The following is a 20,377-nucleotide window of genomic DNA, read 5'->3' as shown; positions in this document are numbered from 1 at the left end:
CACAGCCAAGGAGTGTGTTGTCGAAGTCTAGCTCCCAAATGCTTTCTCTGTAGGAGGGAAGGTGCGTGGGGGAGGTAGGCATAGGACTGGAGACAGAAAGGCCAGTGCAGGGTGGGGTGGGGAGAGGAAGGACAGAGAGACAGTGTGCCGAGGAGCAGGACAGTCTGGAGACGGTAGGATTTAGGTTAGTGGGAAAGAGCAGGATATTATTTCCCCCCATGCAGGTGCCCATGGAGGCCAGAAGAGGCTGGAGAACACCCTGGAGCTGGAGTTACAGGCAGCTGTGAGCTGTGGGATGTGGGTGCTGGGAACCAAAGTCAGGTCCCTCCGCAGGAGCAGGAAGCACCCTTCCCCACCCCCCCACCCCCAGGCAGGGGCCACTCTGAATGGCTGAGTTATCACGTCAGCCCAGAGAATCATTTTCTGTGGGAATTATAATGCCAATTGCCAGCTATGGAGTACTGTTGAACAGGGCAGGATTTCTTTCTGAGGTAAAAAACAAGGGAGGACAAAGGGGGACATCTGAGAATGTGGAGTCCAGTCCTGTGTGGGCAGGAGGAGGAGGGCTGCAGCAGGAGCACGTGCTCCTGTGAGTGTGAGCGGACGGTTCAGAATATGGAGTGGCTTCTCTCCACAGAGAGAGGGTCTCTCTATTTTTTTTTTTTTTTTTTTGGTTTTTTGTTTTGAGAATCAAAGGGAAGAAAGGAAGGTAAATTGAGAAATTCTTAGGCCATGGAAGAGTGAGGTGATGGGTGGTTACAGAGAGGGAGACACCGTTATCCTGCACACTTCTCATTGTGACTGTCCTGTACAGGCTTCCATAACAACTGCACACAAACTGGGATTTAAAACAATGAAGGTTTACAGGTTCACAGTTCCTCCTCCTCCTACTCTTTCTCCTCCTCCTCTTCTTCCTCCTCCTCCTCTTCTTAGAAAAGTCCAAAACAAAGGGTTGCCATGTTGGTTCATTCTGAAGGCCAACAGGGAGACTCCGTCCCGCCCTTGCTCCTGGTACATGCTGTAATCTTCTCCTCTTGCTTGTGCACACATTACTCCAGCCTCTGCTTTCTCCCTCAAATGTTATCTGCCCCATGGGGGTCTGAGTCCAAATTTCTCTTTTTAAAAAATTTATTTTTGCAGGCAGTGGTGATGCACGTCTTTAATCCCAGCACTCCAGAGGCAGAGGCAGGTAGATCTCTGAGTTCTAGGCTAGCCTGGTCTACAGATCAAGTTCCAGGACAGGCAGGGCCATGTAGAGAAACACTGTCTTGGGAAAAAAAAAAAAAGCTAACACACAAATAAATAAAATATGAGTAATTCGTTTTTGGTTGGGCAATGGTGGCATACACCTTTAATCTCAGCACCAGGGAGACAGAGGTAGGCAAATCTTTGTGAGTTGGAGGCCAGCCTGGTCTACAGAGTGACTTCCAGGACAGCCAGGGCTACAAAGAGAAACCCTATCTCAAAAAAGATTATATATGTACATGTATTCATGTATGAGGGTGGAGATGTGTCATGGAGTATGTGTGTGTGGCAGTCAGAAGAAAACCTTCATCTTCCACCTTGTTGAGGCAGGATCTTTCATGCTGTTTGCTGCTGTACTGTGTTAGCTGACCAGGTTAGCTGGTCCTCTGAAAATTCTCTTATCTCACATCTTGTCTGGCCCCTGGAATAGTGCTGAGATTATAGAAATGTGCTATGGAGTCTGGTGTCACTCTAGGTTCAAGGGAATTTGACTCCAACTTGTCAAACGTGTGCAGCTAGCACCTTTGAACCATCTCCCTGGCACACAACTTCCTTCTTTTAAGACATATTTATTTATGTGTGTGGGGGGTGGAGGGTTGTGTGTGCATGTGCCACCTGACACGTGTATGTGGGGATCAAAGGAGTTGGTTCCCGTCATGCGAGGTGGCATACGCCTTTAATCCTAGCACTCAGGGAGGCAGAGGCAGGTGGATCTCTGTGAGTTTGAAGCCAGCCTCATCTACAAAGCAAGCCCTGTCTTGAACCACCCCCCTCCTCCCCCCAAAAAAACCCAAAAAGGAAAAAAAAAAAAAGAGTTCGTCTCCCCTTCTACCAAGTGTTTCCTGAGAATCCAACCCAGGACACCAGTCTTGGCAGCAAGCGCCTTTGCCCCCTGAGCCAGCCCGTCACCGCCGAGCCCCCCGCCGCCCCTTATAAGCACATCAGTCCACTCTAATGCAATATGACCTCATTTTAACTGGATTACGCCTGCAACGATCCCATTTCTAGAGAGACAAAAGCTACAGACATGAGTTCATGCCAAGGTGATTGGTTGAAGCAACCCTAAAACATTAAACACAACCACGAGCTCTCTCATCTAGAATTTATGCTTCACATTCATGTGTGCATCACTGCTCAGACCCTAGGAGGAAGTAGTCCCACCAATGGTGCCTCCTCACTGATTCCTAGGAAGGCTTCTTGGAACAAACACCAATTCTCTTCATGGTCCTTTGAGAGTCACTGGGAGACTATGGCTCATGCGTCTTGCCACTCTTTGGACATGGAACACACAGTTTGTTCTAATCATAAATAAGATTAGTTTCCAATTTTCACTTTTCCGCCCTCTCCCCACTTCCACATTCCCTTCACCTAGACGTCTATTAATCCAAATAAGAGCTGAGGTGGGAAACTCAGAGATGAGTTAGGATCTGTGGCTGCTCTCAGGTTAAGTAGTGGCCAGCCAGAGAGAAGGTATCTTAGGGGCAGGGGAACCAGGAAAGATCCAGGGAGTCTGTGCAAAACTTTGGCACCATGATAGCAGCCACCTGCTAGTCCCCTAAATCCCTGTGTCCTAGTTAGAATTAGCTGTCAGCTTGACCCAGCTTGAATTGCCTGAAAAAAATAAAAGAATCTCAGTGGATTAATTGTCGTTTTATAAGGTTGGTCTATGAACATATCTGTGATATGGGTATGTCTTGACTGGTAATTGGAGAGCCCAGCCCACTGTGGGTGGCACCATTCCCTGGGCTAGGTAGGGGTGATGGGCTGCATGAGGAAGCTAGCTGAGCATGACCTTGGCAAGTGAGTTAGCACACACCAGTCCTCCAAGGTCCCTGCTGTACCTCTTTGGCTCTGAGTGAGCGTTCCTACCTTGTCTTCTCTCAGCAGTGGGAGTGACCTGGAAATATAAGATGAAATATACCCCTTCCCCACCAGCCCCCCTTACCCAAATTGCTTTTGGTCATGGTATTTGCCAGAGAAACAATAAAACTAGGGCACCTTATTGAGTTGAATGGAGAGGCATCTTCAAATAGCTTTGCCTCACCATGTTGGAATCCATGTTGGGTTATAGAAACCTGAAGAAATTGATAAAGCTATCAAGCCCAGCCCCAAAAAAACCCCACATGTTCACAAAAATGCTGATGTTACTTCAGCACTACAGCGGCTCTGTTGAACTTACTCATGAAGCCATAGCTGGGAACCCCTGGTCTAATACTCTTCCACATCCCCAAAACCCCAGGGGGAAAAAACCCAGGTGAGCGAAGGTCATTGGTTGTCTTCCACCCTGAACATCATTTTGAGGCACAGAGCCACCTAAGGGCAAAGCCTGGCTCTCTTGTCCTGGTCACTACTCAGAGTTTGCATCCTATAAATAAACGTGGTTTCTGTCAAAGAAGAAGCATGTTTGACACACCTTTGCTTTGGTGACAGTGGCATGTAAAGACTTCTTGGCCAGTCCTAGCACGTGAGTCAGTGGTTCTAATGTAGGAGTTTGCAGTCTGCCCTGGGACGGTGGGGGTTGCTGCGAGATATTGCTTGAGATCCAGTTGCAGGTAAGTAGCTGTGCACAGCGGGCTGTGGGGGAAGGTGGATGTTCTTGGGCTTGTAGCCTGACTAAGTGCCCCTGAAGTCACTATGGGGACGCAAGGTAACTGGGACTTGCTACAACCTTGGGGTGACACTGAGGGGATGAGCACTTTTCTTGCCGGAAAGCTCCACCAGCCACAGAAAACGCACACCCCAGTTCCTACAAACACCCAACTACCTTTGACTTCGGAGCTGTGATACAGGAGAGCTAATAACTGTTGGGAAGGTTGGGGTATTTCTAAGAAAATCTTGGAATGGGCACCGATTCTGAGGAGAGGTCTTAAATTGGAGATGCCTAAGTTTAGTGGAGGAGGGTTCCATTGTGTCCTTGGTTGATTTTGGAATTCTCAGAAGACCCTGGATTAGGGGCAGTACGTGAACCGGGTGGGGGCTGTTTCTCCCAAAAGATGGGGTCTAAGTACCGGCGGCCGCAGGACCCTTCTCCGCAGGCTTCAAGTTGCCTGCCACCTCCTCCAGGCCGAAGGCGGGCCCGGGAGGAGAGAGGCCAGAGGGGCGGGCCGCAGCTGTGCGGGCGGCGGTGTAGGAGCTCCGGTGAGCCGGGCCGGAGCCGTCGGGCGCCCGGGGACTTATCGCCCCGCGGCGATCTCGGTGTGCGGCGGGGCGGTGGGTGCGGAGGCTGAGAGGGAGGGGGGCATGCCTGGGCGCTGCGAGGCCTCCGGGCGCGCCCGGGCCGCCGTCCCCACCTCCTTCTCCTCCTCCTTCTCCTCCTCCTCCGTCTCCTCCTCCTCCTCTTCCAGTCCTGCCGCTGCCGCCGCCGCCGCCGCTGCTGCCGCAGCCAACATGGCTGCGCCCCGGAGCCCGGGAGGCGGCCGCTGAGACCTGCCCGATCCTCCGGGCCCCGAGGCTCGCAGGCCCCGGCCCATGGGCCCAGCCGCCTCGCGACTCCCGGCGCGCTAGGCTGCCGCCCAGCTCGGCGTGCAGCCCGCCGGCCTCGGGGAGCTCCGGCGCCGTCCGGCGGGGCGGGGCGGGGCGGCGCGGGCCGCCACCATGGAGCCGCAGCGCCGGGAGCTGCTCGCCCAGTGTCAGCAGAGCCTGGCCCAGGCCATGACCGAGGTGGAGGCCGTGCTGGGGCTGCTGGAGGCAGCGGGAGCGCTGAGCCCCGGCGAGCGGCGGCAGCTGGACGAGGAGGCGGGAGGTGCCAAGGCGGAGCTGCTGCTCCAGCTACTCCTGGCCAAGGAGCAGGACCACTTCCAGGACCTGCGCGCCGCCTTGGAGAAGACTCAGCCTCACCTGCTGCCCATTCTCTACCTGAACGGCGTCGTCGGGCCGCCTCAGTCCGCAGAGGGCGCAGGTGAGTGGCCGCCCCCCGCGCGGCCCCTTCTGCCCCGCGGCCACCCCTTCTCTCTGCAGCTCACCCAAAAAAGAAGGGGTGGGGTGGGTGGGGGGCGGCGAGGCTCTATTCGCGGCCGTTGCTCTACCTGTCTGGCGCGCGTGACACCTTCTCTCTTAGCCCACCCGGGCAGGCACGGATGCCTGGAAACCGAATTCACACCTCCTGCCTCGGTCCTGCTGTTTTCTGGGAACAATAAGCCCTCGCTGAAAGCCTTAGTTTTTCTTCACTCTCCTTGTTGCCACCGCTGCAGAGTCCTTCGGAGGCCACCAGGTCCTTTGGCGGGCCTGAGGTCGGAGGACACCTCAGAAGGATGTTGGCCAGCCCTTTCCTTTCCTAAGCTCCTCATGGTCGGCTAGCCCCTGGCGAGCCAGAGGTTGCAATGATCAAGAAGGGAATGAATATAGGTCAAGGGCAGATCCCCTAAGTTTTGATCCCTGCCACCCCGTTTTAGGATCACTCGAGTCTTTTTCACTTTGTGTCCGTTTCCTTCTCGCCCGCCCTACCCCCCCCCCCCCCCCCCCCGCCTCCCCTGCATCTCAGTCTCCTAACTCGCACAGATTTGCCGTGAATTGTGCACAACTCCTTCCCCGGTTTCTTTGGAAATTGTGGGCCCGGAAAAGTTGAGGAAGTTGCATTGCACCATGGGAAAATCTTAGTTGTGGTTGCTGTAGCTCAGTTCCCTCCCTGACTGAGAGCTCTGAGTTCTCGGTGGAGGAGAGAGCTGGTGACTGATTCCTTTGAGTGGTGCCCTTTGGATCCCTGTGTTCTTGCTCTTGGAAGTGACTGATTTGTAAGTGTGTGTAGGGGGGAGGGGTACCGCTGGGAGTTTGTGACTAGTGGTAGCTTGCCCTGACTGGGCTGGGGAGAGAGACCTGGAAGGATGAGGGCTGGTGTGGTGTTTGCTGTCTGTTGTGGCAGGAGCTCTACATTTAATCGCTGTTAACAGCACGTGAGCTATCTATTATTCCTAATTTGCCAGAGAGAAAACTGTGGCTTGCAGTGTTTAAAATGCCCAGCAAGGACTGAATACCAAGAGCGTTGAATAATTGTCTCTTGCTTTTTAAAAAACATAGCCAGGGCCTGGAAATAGCAAGTGTGTCTTGTGTAGGTCTTGGTCTTGTTTTAAGTTGAATCAATACATATAAAAAAATCAATAAAGGCACATATGTAAAAGAATAGGGAATGAAGAGAGCTGGAAAAATAAAACCTGCCCTTAGCAACTTGTGGGCCAGAGGTTGAGGAGACCCGTTTATGGGACTGTTAAAAGCTACACTTATAAAGGGAGTGATTTTATTAGGTGTCTCTGGTAGCAGCTCTCATCTCAATAGTCCTTTCTCTAGCAGGAGGACACTGACATAGAGAGAGGCCAAACTGCCAGCCACGAAGCAGAGCACTTCACGGACGCCCTTCTGTCTTCCCCTTGGCCTTCTGGCTTTTACATTCTGTTTCTCAGATGTGCACTCTGTCCCTACAAGTATGGTTTATTTGGAGTCTCTTTGAATAGTCCTTTGAAGTCTCTTAGAAGGGACTGTCACAGGCAGCTAAGAGACTAAAGGAGCTCATCAGAGTGACTTTTCCTTTCTTACTGCTTCCAGTGACTTGTTTTTGAAGGAAGAGGTTTGTCAAAGGATATGTTTGCAGAAGTCTCAGAGAAAGAGAACAGCCTAGAAGTCCTCACTGGGATGTGTGTGTGCATCAGTCCCAAGGTTGATCTCTGGACTAGAGAAACTAGCATACAGATCACCACTCATTAAGTACACTCTTTATGCCCTGTAGAGAAGGTGTGACCTCTGGTGTAACCTTTAGGGTGCTTCTCCTGATCTCCAAGGAGCGGGATACCATAAGGTTGAGATTTATGGCTAGGGCTCTGATTTTTTTTTTTTTTTTTGGATCCGGTTCCCCACACTTCAGAATTGTTTCAGAGAGATTCACGAAGTCCTTAGAAAAATAATTCCCAATAATTCTTCATTTTATTTAATAGGTTAGAAGAAGTTGGGATAACACTTGACATGGCAAGACACTATCTGGGGGCCTTGGTGAGCAGGGTGACATGGTGTGTGAGTCTCTGGGTGTCTGGGTGTCTTTGTAATGCTGTGGCTGATGAAACACAAGGTTGGATTAGAGAGAAGCAGGGCTCCTGTTGTGGGACTGATGTGCTGCCATTGAGCAAGCTGTGTCTTATCTTCTCATCTCACTGACTTGTGGCCACCCCAGTGTCACAGACTGGTGCCTTAGCATCTTCCTTCCATTGAGTTCCCAGGTGCCTTGTCAGGCACCAGGAAGATGAGAGGACGGAGAGGTGACAGACGCTGGGAGCCTCCCTCCTGTTTCTTGTCTTAGGTGCTTCCTCCTGTTGGCTGACCAGGCCTTCCCACTACCCTTTCAAGAGATTATTGGTCATGAAAAACTCTGATATCATGCTCACACACGGATTTGTAGGGAAGGAAGCGAATTCCTTTGCCCCAGCTGGTGATAGTGAGAGGTGAGAACTTCCCTTTACTGGGTGACTGGGGTAGGGGGGTATCTCCTGTGTCTTTTATTGTATCAGAGTTGAATTTGGTTACCCCATTAGTGTTTCCATCTCAAATTTGATCGGAACATCTGATTTCTCTTGCAGAGATCATTGGGTTCTGCTTCTACGCTGGGTCTCGGGGTCTTCGTCTGCGTGGTGGGCCCCACTTAGTAGCCCAAGGCGCCCTGCCACTTGCCTCAGTCTTCAGGGGGCAAAATGTCTTCAGGGAAGGATCAGGTGTCCAGTTCCTGGGCTTGGCTTGGTGGACTGCAGAGGCAGGAGTGTGGCCATGTCTCTTGAGGCCTTGTTTGGGCAGTAGGATGCCGGAGGAGAAGGATCTATTGAGTGACAGGTACAAGAGCTTTGATCCATGCCCAGTGTGGCTCTGACTAATTGCCGTCTAAATGTCAAAGACTTATTTTGTGCCAGGCTTCTCTTGGAAGACAGAAATTGGCTGCCTGCTGCATCTCGTACCCATGTCCCTTCCCTCCTCCTGTGCCTCTTTATTTCCTAGAGAGAGGTTGACTTGCTGTCACCAACATGAATAGAATGGCATAGGATCATCCGCTGAAGGAGTGGAGATAAAACTGGAAGAGAAGCCGGGTGCGGTGGCACACGCCTGTAATCCCAGCACTCGGGGAGGCAGAGGCATGCAGATCTCTGTGAGTTTGAGGCCAGCTTGGTCTACAAAGTGAGTCCAGGACAGCCAAGGCTACACAGAGAGACCCTGTCTCGAAAAACAAACAAACAAACAAACAAACACACACACAAAACCTGGAGGAGAGACTGGCACTTACTTGAACTGGAGCTGAAACAGAACCTTTTTTTTTTTGTTTTTTTTTGTTTTTGAGACAGGGTTTCTTTTTGAAGCCCTGACTGTTTGAACTAACTCTGTAGCCCAAGCTGTCCTCGAACTCACAGAGATCTATCTGCCTGCCTCTGCCTCCTGAGTGCTGAGATCAAAGGTGCTTTTTAAAAGATGTATTTTCTTTTATGTGTATATGTGTTTGGCCTGCACTTGGTAGGTGGGCTATGTGCATGCAGAGGTCAAAAGGGAGCACCAGGTTCCCCAGAACTTGAGTTACAGATGGCTGTGAGCTGCCAAGTAGGTGCTGGGAATTGAACCTGGGTCCCCTGCAAGAGCAACAGATGCTCTTAACTACTGAGCCATCTCTCCAGTCCCCTCAGGGGGGCAGCGGAGGGAAGGACTGTAGAGACTATAGGAGCTGAAAGAGAGAAGGTTGACATTGCCTGTGAATGGAATGGGGGGGGGGTGCAAAAGACTTCGGGGGACTGTGACTCTGGGTCTAGTCGGAGGTTTAGGTGTTCCCTGAGACACAGGCATTGTAGAAGGTGAGACCTGAAACCCTTTTTGTTTTTTTTTTGACATAAGGTGTTCCTCTGTAGCCCAGGCTGGTTTCAAACTTGTGGAAGTCTTCCTTGTTCACCCTTCTGAATATTGAGATTACAGGTGTGAGCCAGCATGCCCACCCTCTCTGCCCACCTACACTTTTTACACACACACACACACACACACACACACACACACACACACACACACACACACACACACACTCCCTCCCTTCCTCCCTCCCTCCCCCCACCTCTCACTTAAGGAGTAACCCTGCCAGGCTCTTCCAGAGATTAGTGTGGGTAGCTTTCTGTTGCCAGGTGTGGGGTATTTATTATTTTGTGGTGACTGCCAGGGTCTTTTGTTTTCGCTGCTGCCTTTGGACACCAGCCACTTTTGCTCAGTCCACTCTTGCCCTGGGAGATCATCAGGGGAAGAGGCAAGCTAACATTGCCTTTCAGAGTTGTGCTATTTGAAGGGACGAGGCGGAGGATCCTGAAGGCAGTGGTTGAGGGGAGGCTTCTAAATGGGCACAGGTTGCAATTCTCTCTGTTTAAGTCGAGGACTTAAATTGTCTTAGGCAAAAAGGACGACTTACTGGTGTATAATACAGTCATAATGGCATTTACAAGCTACATGTCGGACAGTGGCCCCATAAGATTATATTAACCTAGTGATGTTTCTGTGAGCGAACTCCATGATGGCAATGTAATGCTGGAATCACCTAACACCACTCCAGTGTTAGGTGACACATAGCTACGTCCTAAACCCTTGACCCAAATGAGAGCTGATTGACCCCTGAATCTTGCAAGCTTTTTCACAGGCCTGAAATGTAGTCTCCGTCTTGGTGGGCTTTATTATGCTCAGTGGTCCTAGCCAGGGAAGGAAGGCAGCTCTGTCCAGTCAACCCCAGTAGAAAAGCCTTCTGGAAGAGTTCTGATTGTCCTGACTAGGGCTGTGTGCCCTGTGAGGCAGAGTGGCCGTGGCTGAACTTAGAGGCTAGGTCGGTTTGGTTAGCGACCTGTTCCAGTACAAGGCAGCGTTTAAAGAAGCAGTTTCTCCGAGGGGAGATGGACGGGAACGATATTATAGAGAGATAGGCATTCGGCCCGGCACAGTCCTTGATAAGATGAGAAGACTGGATCCTTGCTGGAGTGGGCAGTTGTGGGCAGTTGTGGGCTGTTGTGGGCAGTTGTGGGCTGTTGTGGGCTGTTGTGGGCTGTTGTGGGCTGTTGTGGGCAGTTGTAGGCTGTTGTGGGCTAGGCCATGAGCAGGACCGTTAGCTTTTCTAAACACGTCTCCTGCTGCGTTAAGATGTCTCAGACAATTGCTGGTGGTGGGAAAGCTTGAGGTCCTCTGAACTTGTAGAATCCTAAATGTACGGACCCCTAATGCCAGGTAGCCTGGAGTTTCCAGTCTCATCCATCCATGCTGCCTGTCCATCCAGCCGTAGCCAGCGTCTGTGGCTTGCATAGCTTAGGTTAGTTCCCCCACCCCCCTCGCCTCACCCTGCTGCACCTCCTTGAATCCTCTGACTCCTGGTGCAGAAAGGATGACGGACAGGAAGATGCAGAGGAACCCTGAGGAAACCTCAGAGTCACACCAGTACCCCAGCCTACAGACATGCCCCCTTTCTCTTCCTCCTTTCCCAGCCATGACCACCACTGAACAGGGTCTGGACTGTCCCTTTGAGACTCTCCAGTTCTGTCCCTCCGTCTGTGTTGTTCTGGGAGAGGTTGAGCCCTATAATACCCCTCGTCCCTGTCCTCGCCACAGGTTGGCAATGGCTGTCTTCTCTGTCTGAGTAGATCTTAATAGCTCAGTGCTTAGCAGGGGAACTGGATGTTTGGAACTGTGGAGACTTCTGAGCTTAATGTTGAAGATACCTTTAAGATTCACAAAATGGGCTTTATTTCTTTTTATTTTTATGTTTATGCTTCCTTTTTGTAATACTTGCAGTTGGGAGTTTTTATGGAAATTTTACTGTGAAGCAAAGCCTGTTCCATTTTCTGCAGTGATGGCACACTCGGACAGTTTTAGCAGCTCGTGCATTTCCCAGCAGGCCTCTTATCAACCACACTGTCCCAAGCCTGCCGGGAAGTCCAGTGGGTGAGTGAGCCCTGCCCAGCATTTTGGAAGCTCTTCCCTCCTGGGTCTCAGTGTGCTATCTTGAGTCCTATTCTTCTTCCCCTGAGCTCAGCCCAGATACAGCCACAAACCACTCATACTCAGGGTGCAGGTGAGAACAAAGGAAGGGCCTTTTGTGAGTGTGGCGAACCCTGCCGCATCACAGTGGCAGTAGGGACCGGGGAATGGGCAGATTGCCGAAGGTCGGCTACAGCTCCTTGTGAATAAATACTCTAAACAGGTGTAAGGGTTGCTGGCCCCGTGGCTGTGAGTCTCAGGCGCAGTCTGGGGTCTTATCCCCAGGAGGGCACTGCCTGCACTGTCACCTTGAGGCCTCTTTGAGCATGTCTCAGATGCACACATTAATGTTACCACTCTCACTGTGCCTGTGATGGAAGCTGGTGGTATGACAATCGATGTCTTAAGGCTTCAAGGTCACCCACCAGGTACCAGCACCATAGGGCTGGCTGCTCCGAGCTGTGTGAGGCAACCTTTCGTTTTCAGACTCCAGTATCAGCCAGCTGTCCTTGAAAGAGCCCCCTGTGGGATCTGCTTCTGAGAGCTGGCCTGACCTTGGCTGAGCCTTTGGGCTTCCTGGCCCTCGTTCAAAAGCAAAAACAGAATTGGAGAGGCACTGACTGGGGAGTTTCTCAGTCCTGTGGGGGTTCTGAGCACTCCCCAGATGGCTTATGGTCCCAGGGGTGTGTGACAGTTGTGTTGGAGTGGATTTCTGGAGGGTGGTTCCAGCTCTGCACAGTGGCTGCTGTTAATCTGCTTTAATGTTGGTCTTGAGTGATTTTTGATACTCTGCCTTTCTACTTCCCGAAAAAGTAAGTGGAGCAGGAGAAATGTTTTGTCTCTCTCTCTTTCTTTTTGGCCCCACTTCAGACAAAGCACCTGCACCTACCGCAGCCCCAGTGGGAGGGAAGCTGTGTAGTGATTTCCTGGGAGGATATGGCTACGGGGTTAGCAGACATGGAACAGGAGCCCTGAGCTACATTGCTGCCTGGAGCTGGGGCTTCCAGGTGTGTTTAGCAGGGGATTTTAAATGGAATAGAGCAAGAAATAATTGGATTTTGCCCCCCTTTTTTGTTCTTCAATATTTGCCTGGAATAGGTTGTAAATCTTTGCATTGTGTCTCAACTGAGATTTTTTGAGGCGTGATTCCACAAAACTACTGCAGAGACATTTTTACCTGAACAAGTATTTGGAGTGTCCCATGTGGACTCTCCAGCCCTCTGATCCTGGGGAGGGTGGTGCCTGCATTCATTTCAGCCTAAGAGTCATAACTCATCTGGTTTCAGATTTTTTGTTTTTGTTGTTGTTTTTTTAAACTGTAGTAAGACTTAAATACACTGACTGTGAGCTATTTTGTTTTTAGCACAACAATGTATAAACTGTGAAAATAGCTAGTCTGAGTATGTTAAGTGTGGTCTTTAGTATTTTTAGACTGTTGGGTAACCCGTACCATCATCCGTTTGCAGAACTTTTCCATCTTGTACAAGAGAATCCGTTAGATGTCTCTCTGCTTTCGGTGGTCAGGTGGGACCGTGTAGCAGTTCCACGGGCAAACTCACAATGAACTGGCGTGTTGTTTGCCTTCTGTCCCTCACGCCTTAACTCAGGGCTGGGTAGAGGCCTAGTTCTAATATTTTTCTTTTGTCTAAAATGTGTGATATATGTTCGCGTACGCGCATACTTGCGCCCCTCCCCCAACCTCCAAATAGGCGTTACTAAGATGTAGGCAGCTCCTTTGGATTGCAAAGGAATTAATTTCAGAGGTTGTGGGTGACTCCTTGGAGGCCCAGACTTCAACCATACCATCCCAGCGGATTTGAGAGCTGGAAGCCAAGGGTGGGGCAGTCATTTCTTCCTCCTTTGCAGTGCTCGTAGTGTCACCCCAAAGGCCTCGGAGTATGCCATTTCTGCGTCATGGGCCACTCAGGCTTGGTTCGCTTTCTCATCTCGAGTCCAGATCTCTATCAAGATGTTCTTTCAAAAGTCTTGGGTCAGCATTTCCCCAGGAAACGTGTTATGAGCACTGATTTGATGGGATGCGGATGCTGTTTTTGCCTTGGCCTGACTCTGTGGTCCAGAGCATTCGGATAGTGCCGCTTTGAGCAGGCCTAACTCCTCCATACCAGGCTCTTGAGAGCAAGTGTGGGCCAGTGGGCTCTCGGGCTTTGCTAGAATGGCTCCAGACTGGTGTCCTCTTCTGTGGGGCATCTTGAAGCATCCGTGTTCAGAGGAAGACACACAGGAAGCCTCAGCATTAGACATAGTACTGGAACACAGCATGTCTTACTTATTTTCATTTCCCCTGCTCCTCTTAATTGGAGCAATCAACCCATAAACGCTTCCCTTCTTTTAGTCTCTGATGCCAGCTGAACTAGACACGTGCAATTCGGGGGCCAGAAGCTGTCAGATTTTAGGTATGCCTTCTTGCTGGGCCTGCCGTGGCTCCAGCAGAATGAAGTCCGATTTCAAGGACATCACCCTGTGAGATGCTTTCCCCCCCTAGAGTCAAGGGGTGCCCTGGGGGGGTGTGTGGGGACAACTGTGGTGCCTTGGCCTCTGCAGGTCTGGGGCGACCCAGTAACTGTCAGCCAAGAACAAGTCTTTGCCGAGCCTTTGACGGAAGCTGGTCTGGAGAACCAAGAAGATGGCCTCTGTTCTGAGAGTGTCACGGAGGATGGGTGACGTGGAAAAGTGAATGAATGACCCAGGTGGCTTGGACGTTGTAGGTGACATTGGAGCTGGGGGCAAGGCTCTGGGAGTAGAGGCAGTTGAAAGCTCTGAGCGCGCACTCTTGAGGGCCCAGCAGTTTAGGCTTACATCTTAGCACTTCCACCTGGATCTCTTAGCTCCAGCAGCCTCTTAGCCTTCAGGACTTCCTTTTCTCCATCTGTGAACGGGATCAGCCCGCATGCGGACTTAGAAAGCATCACAGGACCCAGGCCGTGCATGCGGTTACAATGACAGACGCTGAGGGGGCAGATCTGGGGTGTGCATCAGTGAGGAGGCCATGCCTCTTTGGTGGATCAGTTTCTTGAGGCTTTGGCCCTTAAAGAGGCATCACCAGGTGCCATGGCAAGGACCTTTGCAGTCACCTGTGCTCAGATGGACACCGTGGAAATAGTGAGGTGAGCCGAGGGGACCCAGGGAAGACAGTGAGAGTGAAGAGGGAGCCCGCATTAAACAAAGTCCTTTCTTCCTTCTCTCTTGCCTTTTAAAGCCTTTGCCTTTTTAAATGTGTGGAAACGGAGTGGACGCCAGCAGCCCTGTCGCTGTACTGACCTCTTCCAGCAATCTTAGGCCCCTGCAGTACTTTAGAACAAAACCCAGCTGGTGTATCACTCATGTAAGCATATCTCAGGCCTGCCTCAAAGCAACCCGCAACTATTCTAGTCTGCCCCAGCCTCCCTCATATTAAGGTATTGCCTGTTGGGCATGGTGTGGTGGTGCACACCTTTAATCCCAGCACTTGGGAGGCAGAGGCAGGGGGATTTCTGTGATTTGGAGGCCAGCCTGGTCTCCAAAGTGAGTCCTGGACAGCCAAGGCTACACGGAGAAACCCTGTCTCAGAGAAAAAAAGAAAAAAGAAAAAAAAAGAAAAAAAAAAAACCCAAAATAAAAAGGTATTGCCTGATTGTAGGAGGTCCCACGGCCTTTGGTTAGAGGGTAATCCTTATAGACACAGTCACAGCTTTATCTGTCTGTGTGTCCTTTCTTTCCACGACTTGTCACTGTGTGCTAGTTCCTTGCTGCTACTCCCTTTGCTCTGCTGGTGCTGGGCCCACAGAGGTCACCTCCACACCAGCACGATCCATGAAGGATCGGATCCTGGGCCCCTTGTGAGCATCCTGCTCTGGATTTGTTAAGCCATCTTATGCCAAGCTGGTATTCAGTTTTCCTTGTCTCATCAGGTAATTTGTTCAAATATGGATTTTAACAAGGGCTAGCTGTTACATTTAACTGATGTCACCTGCGGACTTTGGAAGCTAGGGAGCAGGGTCTCATCATGCAGGCTGGGCCCTGGAACTCATGGCATGTTCCATCAGGCTCCGCGTGGATACTTTTACAAACCTGTCTGTAGTGCCCCCTTCCCCAGCCCCATGCTTGGAGAAAGAAGAGCTGCCTAAAAGCTTTACCTTTCTTCATTGGGTGAGTCACAGCAGGCCCCAGAGGCCTGTTTATGGAGGGGCCTTGCTTGCACCTGCTTACTCTGTGTACTTAAAAAAATTTTTTTTGTAGGTTTCCTTTTGAGGTGAACCATTTAAAAAATGGCAAATGACCCAACAAGGCTAATGAGAAACCACCAGTCCTTGGTACCCAGCAGAGTGAGTGATGTCCTGTTGGGCTTCTGGTCAGTCGTTGCGAGGAGCAGTTACCCCTTTGTTTATTTATTTATTTATTTTTGAAAAAAAATTTCTTGAGCTTAAAACAAAACAAAAAACTGTCACTAGCTGGCCCAGCCCTAAATTGCATAAGAGAGCCATTGTCTCAGTGACACATTAACCAGCCCTGCTCGCTGCCTGTGCAGGGAGCAGCCCTGCTGGCTTCAGTTGCCTGTGAATGGGTCTGACTTTGGCAGGAGGGACCTCTGTGCTATGTGGCTTTCTGTGACAAAGCAAAAAACCCCAGCTGCCACCCTACTTGCCACTAAACAAAGGTGTGGTATGTCCGGTGGTTTTATGTTTTTTTTTAAAGACGTATTTATTTTATGTGTATGAATGTCTTTGCCTGTGTGTGTACGTTAACTACAAGTGTGCCTGCTGGCCCATGGAGACCAGAAAAGGATGTTGGATCCCCTGGAACTGGAATCAGAGGTGGTTGTGTTAGGATTCTGCCCCAGTCTGCCTGTGATGTCATTACCTGCCCTGCCACTGGGTGTGCCCTGCCCAGGAGGATTATAAAAGGACAAACCCACCCATCTCCTTCTCCCTCCCTCTCCTTCTCCCTCCCCCTCCCTGCCTCTCTCTCTTTCCCTCTCCCTCCCTCTCCCTGCCTCTCTCTCTCTCTCTCCCTCTCTCTCCTCTCTTCCTACCTCTTCCTCTGTTCCTCTTTTGCTGTCTCTATTTCCCTATCTCTGTCTCTCTGTTTCTCTCTGGGTACCCCTCTCACTTCCCTGCTCTCCCATGCTCATATAATAAACTTCTCCATATCATAGCTGTTGTGTGGTGCATATTTCATATTATATCTCATATCTCATTGAAATTGAAAAGGTTGTAAGCTGCTCTGTGGATGCTGAGAACTAAACCCGTGTCCCCTGCAAGAAGAGCCAGTGCTCTAAATGGGAGCTGTCTCTCTAGCCTCTATGTGTGTGTGGTGATTTTGTTTGTTTTGTTTTTTATGTTATATGAGGTTTATTAGATAAGCATGAGGAGAGAAGGAAAGGGTAAGGGGAATCGAGAGAGAGAGAGAGAGAGAGAGAGAGAGAGAGAGAGAGAGAAAAAGAGAGAGAGAGGAGAGAGGGAACAGGCAGAGACAGAGACAGGAAGAGTAAGAAGAATAGAGCTTTTTGTTTTGTTTTGTTTTGTTTTTTTGAGACAGAGTTTCTCCGTGTAGCCTTGGCTGACCTCAAACTCAAAGCAATCCACCTGCCTCTGCCTCCTGTGTGCTGGGATTAGGGGCGTGCGCCCCCACTGCCTGGCCTGTGTGTGTGTATTTATAGGTGTAGTGTCCTCTCAGTGTACGTACCTGCGTGGTACATGCCTGCCTCTTTAAGATGGCCCTGGATCTACAAACAAATCTTTCTTCTTTTGACTATTGACTGTTTTCCACATGTGCTGAAAATCTGTCTAGCCATTTTTAAAAAATGATGAGCAGACAAATGGAAAGAAGCAAAACCTTGTTTATATTTCTGTGTGTAGAGTGTGTGTGTGTGGGGTGTTGTGTGTGTGGGTGTTGTGTGGGTGTTGTGGAGGATGTTGTGGGGGTGTTGTATGTGGGTGTGTTGTGTGTGTGTGGGGTGTTGTGTGTGGGGGTGTTGTGGGGGGTTGTTGTGGGTGTGTAGAGTGTGAGTATATGTGGGCGGTGGGTGTTGTGCATGTGTAGAGGTCAGAGGACAACCTGGAGGAGTGCGTTCTGTCCTTCCACCATGTGAACTCCAGGAATTAAACATGAGTTGTCAGACCTGGAGGCAAGTGCCCTTACCCACTGGGCCATCTTGCCAGCTCCCTTTATATCCATAAGTCTAATTGGTTAAGAGGCCACGCTATTTTGAAAGCAGCACCATGACATTTCCAATAGTGCAGCCCCCTCCCCTCGTTTCTTCTTTTCTGCCTAGACTTGTTTTCATGACTTATTTTCATTTTTAATATTTATTTATTTACCTTATGTGTTTGTTTTTTTGTCTATGTGCATGTCCATGCACTGCTTATGTACCAGGTGCCCTCAAAGACCCAGAATCCCCTGAGACTAGAGCTACAGAGAGTCGTGAACTGCCATATGGATGTTGGGTACTGAACCTGGGTCTATTGGAAGAGCATCCAGGGCTCTAAACTGCTGAGCCATCATCCTAGCCCTTAACACATCCTTCTAGTAACCAGCCTCAACTGCTGAGCACATGGCTGGAGAGGATTTTAGGAACTAGTGCGTTCAAGTTCTTATTTTACACAGCAAAACTAGCAGTTCTAAGGGCACAAAGTGACAGATCTGGACCCTGGACCTCCCCTCAGACTTGGAGCAGCCTGGCCAAGGTGTCTGGAAGCCCGGGCTGCTTTTTCCTCATGTGGACGTGGCTTAGCAGCAGCCGTGGGCAAGTAACAGGATACTGCAGTGTGCTAAGCTATGCCCCAGCTTTCTTCCCAGGCATCAAACCCAACCCTTTACCAGCCATGTGGTTGATATTTGTGTTCCGCAGTTGGGCAAACTAGGCCAGGGTTGAGAGTTCCACTGCTCACTCAGGCCACCAGCTGCTCTGAGGCTGGCAAGCGCTGCAGTCCTTGTCAGTTTCTTCATAAAGGCTGTGTTTGTTCTCTACTGCAGGCCTTCCTGTGAGAGTCCCTATTGAGGTTTCTGGGTCCCCCGCCCCAGGATACCCCTCCCCTTTGAATCCCATCAGTGATGCTCAGCCCCCTGGGTTCTGAGCACCTGTTGCCAGATGAGGCCTTTTGTATAGTCCCAGAACATGAAGTCTAAATTTAGTGCTGAGTCAGAGACTGGGCTGACTTTCTCTGGGCCAGAGGAGCATCTGTGTGGCTTTCTTCTTGTGATTCAGCAAAAAACCTCTGCTACTGCCACTCATGACTCCTTGGTGTTTAGTCACAGGTCAAAGTTCAAGCAGTAAAGCTTTGAGTCTCTGGTCTGGGGTGGGGGGGCGGGGCGGGAAACTTTTTCCAAAGGTAGCATGTTGGAGGCTCACAGACCCTCACAGAGTCTGTCCACATGGCTAGCTTCAGGGGAGCCAGCTTAGGAAGAAAGGGAGAAGTGAAACAAAACTCTAACTTGGGGCTCTGCACCTCTTCCTTGAAAACAGTAGCTAGATCTGGGGGGACCCAGTGTTCAGGGGCTTTGTGTGAATGCTTCCACACCCATCTGTTCCCCTCATTTCTGATAGAAGACAGTAGGTGACCTGTATGCAGGTTGGCGTAGAGACCCAGGGAGAGGGGAAAGTATGGTGTCAGCCACCCTGAGTCTGTGGGAAGTGGCCAAGTTCCATGTAACTCACACACGAGAACTTCTTGTGAGACTAAGTTGAACTGGTCACCTGCGTAGGCCTCTTGCACTGGACCCCGTCCGTGCTTTACAGCGGAGCCCAGCCATAGCAGATGTTACCCGTCTGTCCCACCCAGGCCTCTCTCCATCTGCCCGCCGGCCTCTCTGGTCAGTGCCAAGGCTGTGAGGATGAGAAGGTTTCCAGTACCATCCATGAGTGACGCTTCAGACACACTGAATACAGGTCTGTTCTTGTCATAGGAATATCCATTCTGTGGTCCCCCAAACGCTCCCCCGTTGTTGAGTCTCGGTGATTTCAGAGGCACCAGAACGTGGCCAGCCTCGCTTATTGTGTCCTGTTTCTTGCCTGTTTTGTAGTTTCTAGGCTGTGGGGAGGAGTTTTGTGTGTAAAAAAAAAAAAAAAAAAAAAAAAAAAAAAAAGGCTCTTGCCCTCCCTCTCCTGTGGAGTTTATCTTCTCAGTGGATAGTCCCAAGCGAATGAGCTGGCATCCAGCAGCACTGATGAGCGCCTTGGGCTCATGGGAGGACACGTAAGGAAAGGGAACACAGACGGTGAGCCGAACTGGGTGCAGGGCCCGAAGGCTGGAGGGTGCGGGAGAGGAGGAGGGAAGGGGGCAGGCTTGGTGAGGGTGATGCCAAGGCAAAGGCGGCCTGCTGTTGGAGACGGGGCAGAGAATCCTTCCTGTGAGTGGAGGTCTCTACAGGAGTCCAGGGCAGACTTGGGGAAAATGAGACCAGGCTTACCAGCCTCTGGTTACACCCTGTGGAAGACACAGGCAGGCCAGGTGACCATGGCTACCATCCTCAGGGGCTAGAGAAGGATTGCAGTTGACGGCTGTCTGTGTTATGTGAAAGGAAGACCCTCTGCACAGAAGAGGGTAGGTGCAGACATAGAGCCTTCCCAGTCTTCTGAGGCGTCTTACTGGCTGTGTGTGGGTTGGTGAGTTTCACGCCTGATAATGCTGGTTGCGGTGTTGGTACATGAGCATCTGTGAGTGTCCGCAGAGACTGTGGGATGGTCCCATGTGGGGGTCTCCTCTCTGGGCAAGAGGGAGCGATGGAGCAAGGAGGCCAAAGGGAACTGAGTGACCAGCTCTCTACCTGTAATCTCTAGTTCTTGGTGTCGTGATGTGTGAAATGGAATCTGTCCTACTGAGCAACCCCCCCCCCAGAGTCAGCTAAAAAAGATGTAGGGGGGCAGTTAGGAAGTGCCCACATGCCTCTCGAGGCTGGATGCTGAGGAGGGGGCATTAGTGCTGCCTGCAGTGTTTACTCGGTGACTTTTGCATTCTTCGTCCCTTTCAATCCCTCCAGCAGCCCAGCAGGAGTCTTCAGCAAACCTGGAAGTGAGGCCACAGAAGAGGGGTGCCAGGGTACGCAGGGAGGCAGGTTGACAGACTTGAACTGTATTCTGGAACTACCTCCCTGTTCCCTTAGCAGGAAGAAGGAAGAGTTCAGGCAGCTGATGTTGTGGGAATTAGGGAGTTACTCTCTGAGGTCTTGCAGGTAGTGCCCGGCACAG

At 50.8% G+C, this 20,377-nt stretch overlaps 1 protein-coding gene across 1 annotated transcript in view; it reads left to right on the top strand.

Annotated features, from left to right (window-relative positions):
* The first annotated feature begins 4,816 nt into the window (after nucleotides 1-4,816).
* The window catches only part of Dlg5 (discs large MAGUK scaffold protein 5), a 116,563-nt gene continuing 101,002 nt past the window's right edge, over nucleotides 4,817-20,377 (top strand). Inside the window, 1 exon segment of the mRNA XM_051142923.1 lies at nucleotides 4,817-5,143. Coding sequence (XP_050998880.1) covers nucleotides 4,840-5,143 — 304 coding nt within the window. The 5' untranslated portion in view covers nucleotides 4,817-4,839.

The sequence above is a fragment of the Acomys russatus genome, chromosome 3, assembly GCF_903995435.1.
Source record: "Acomys russatus chromosome 3, mAcoRus1.1, whole genome shotgun sequence".
NCBI classification, from domain to species: domain Eukaryota; kingdom Metazoa; phylum Chordata; class Mammalia; order Rodentia; family Muridae; genus Acomys; species Acomys russatus.
This window is presented reverse-complemented; position numbering and strand designations above follow the sequence as displayed.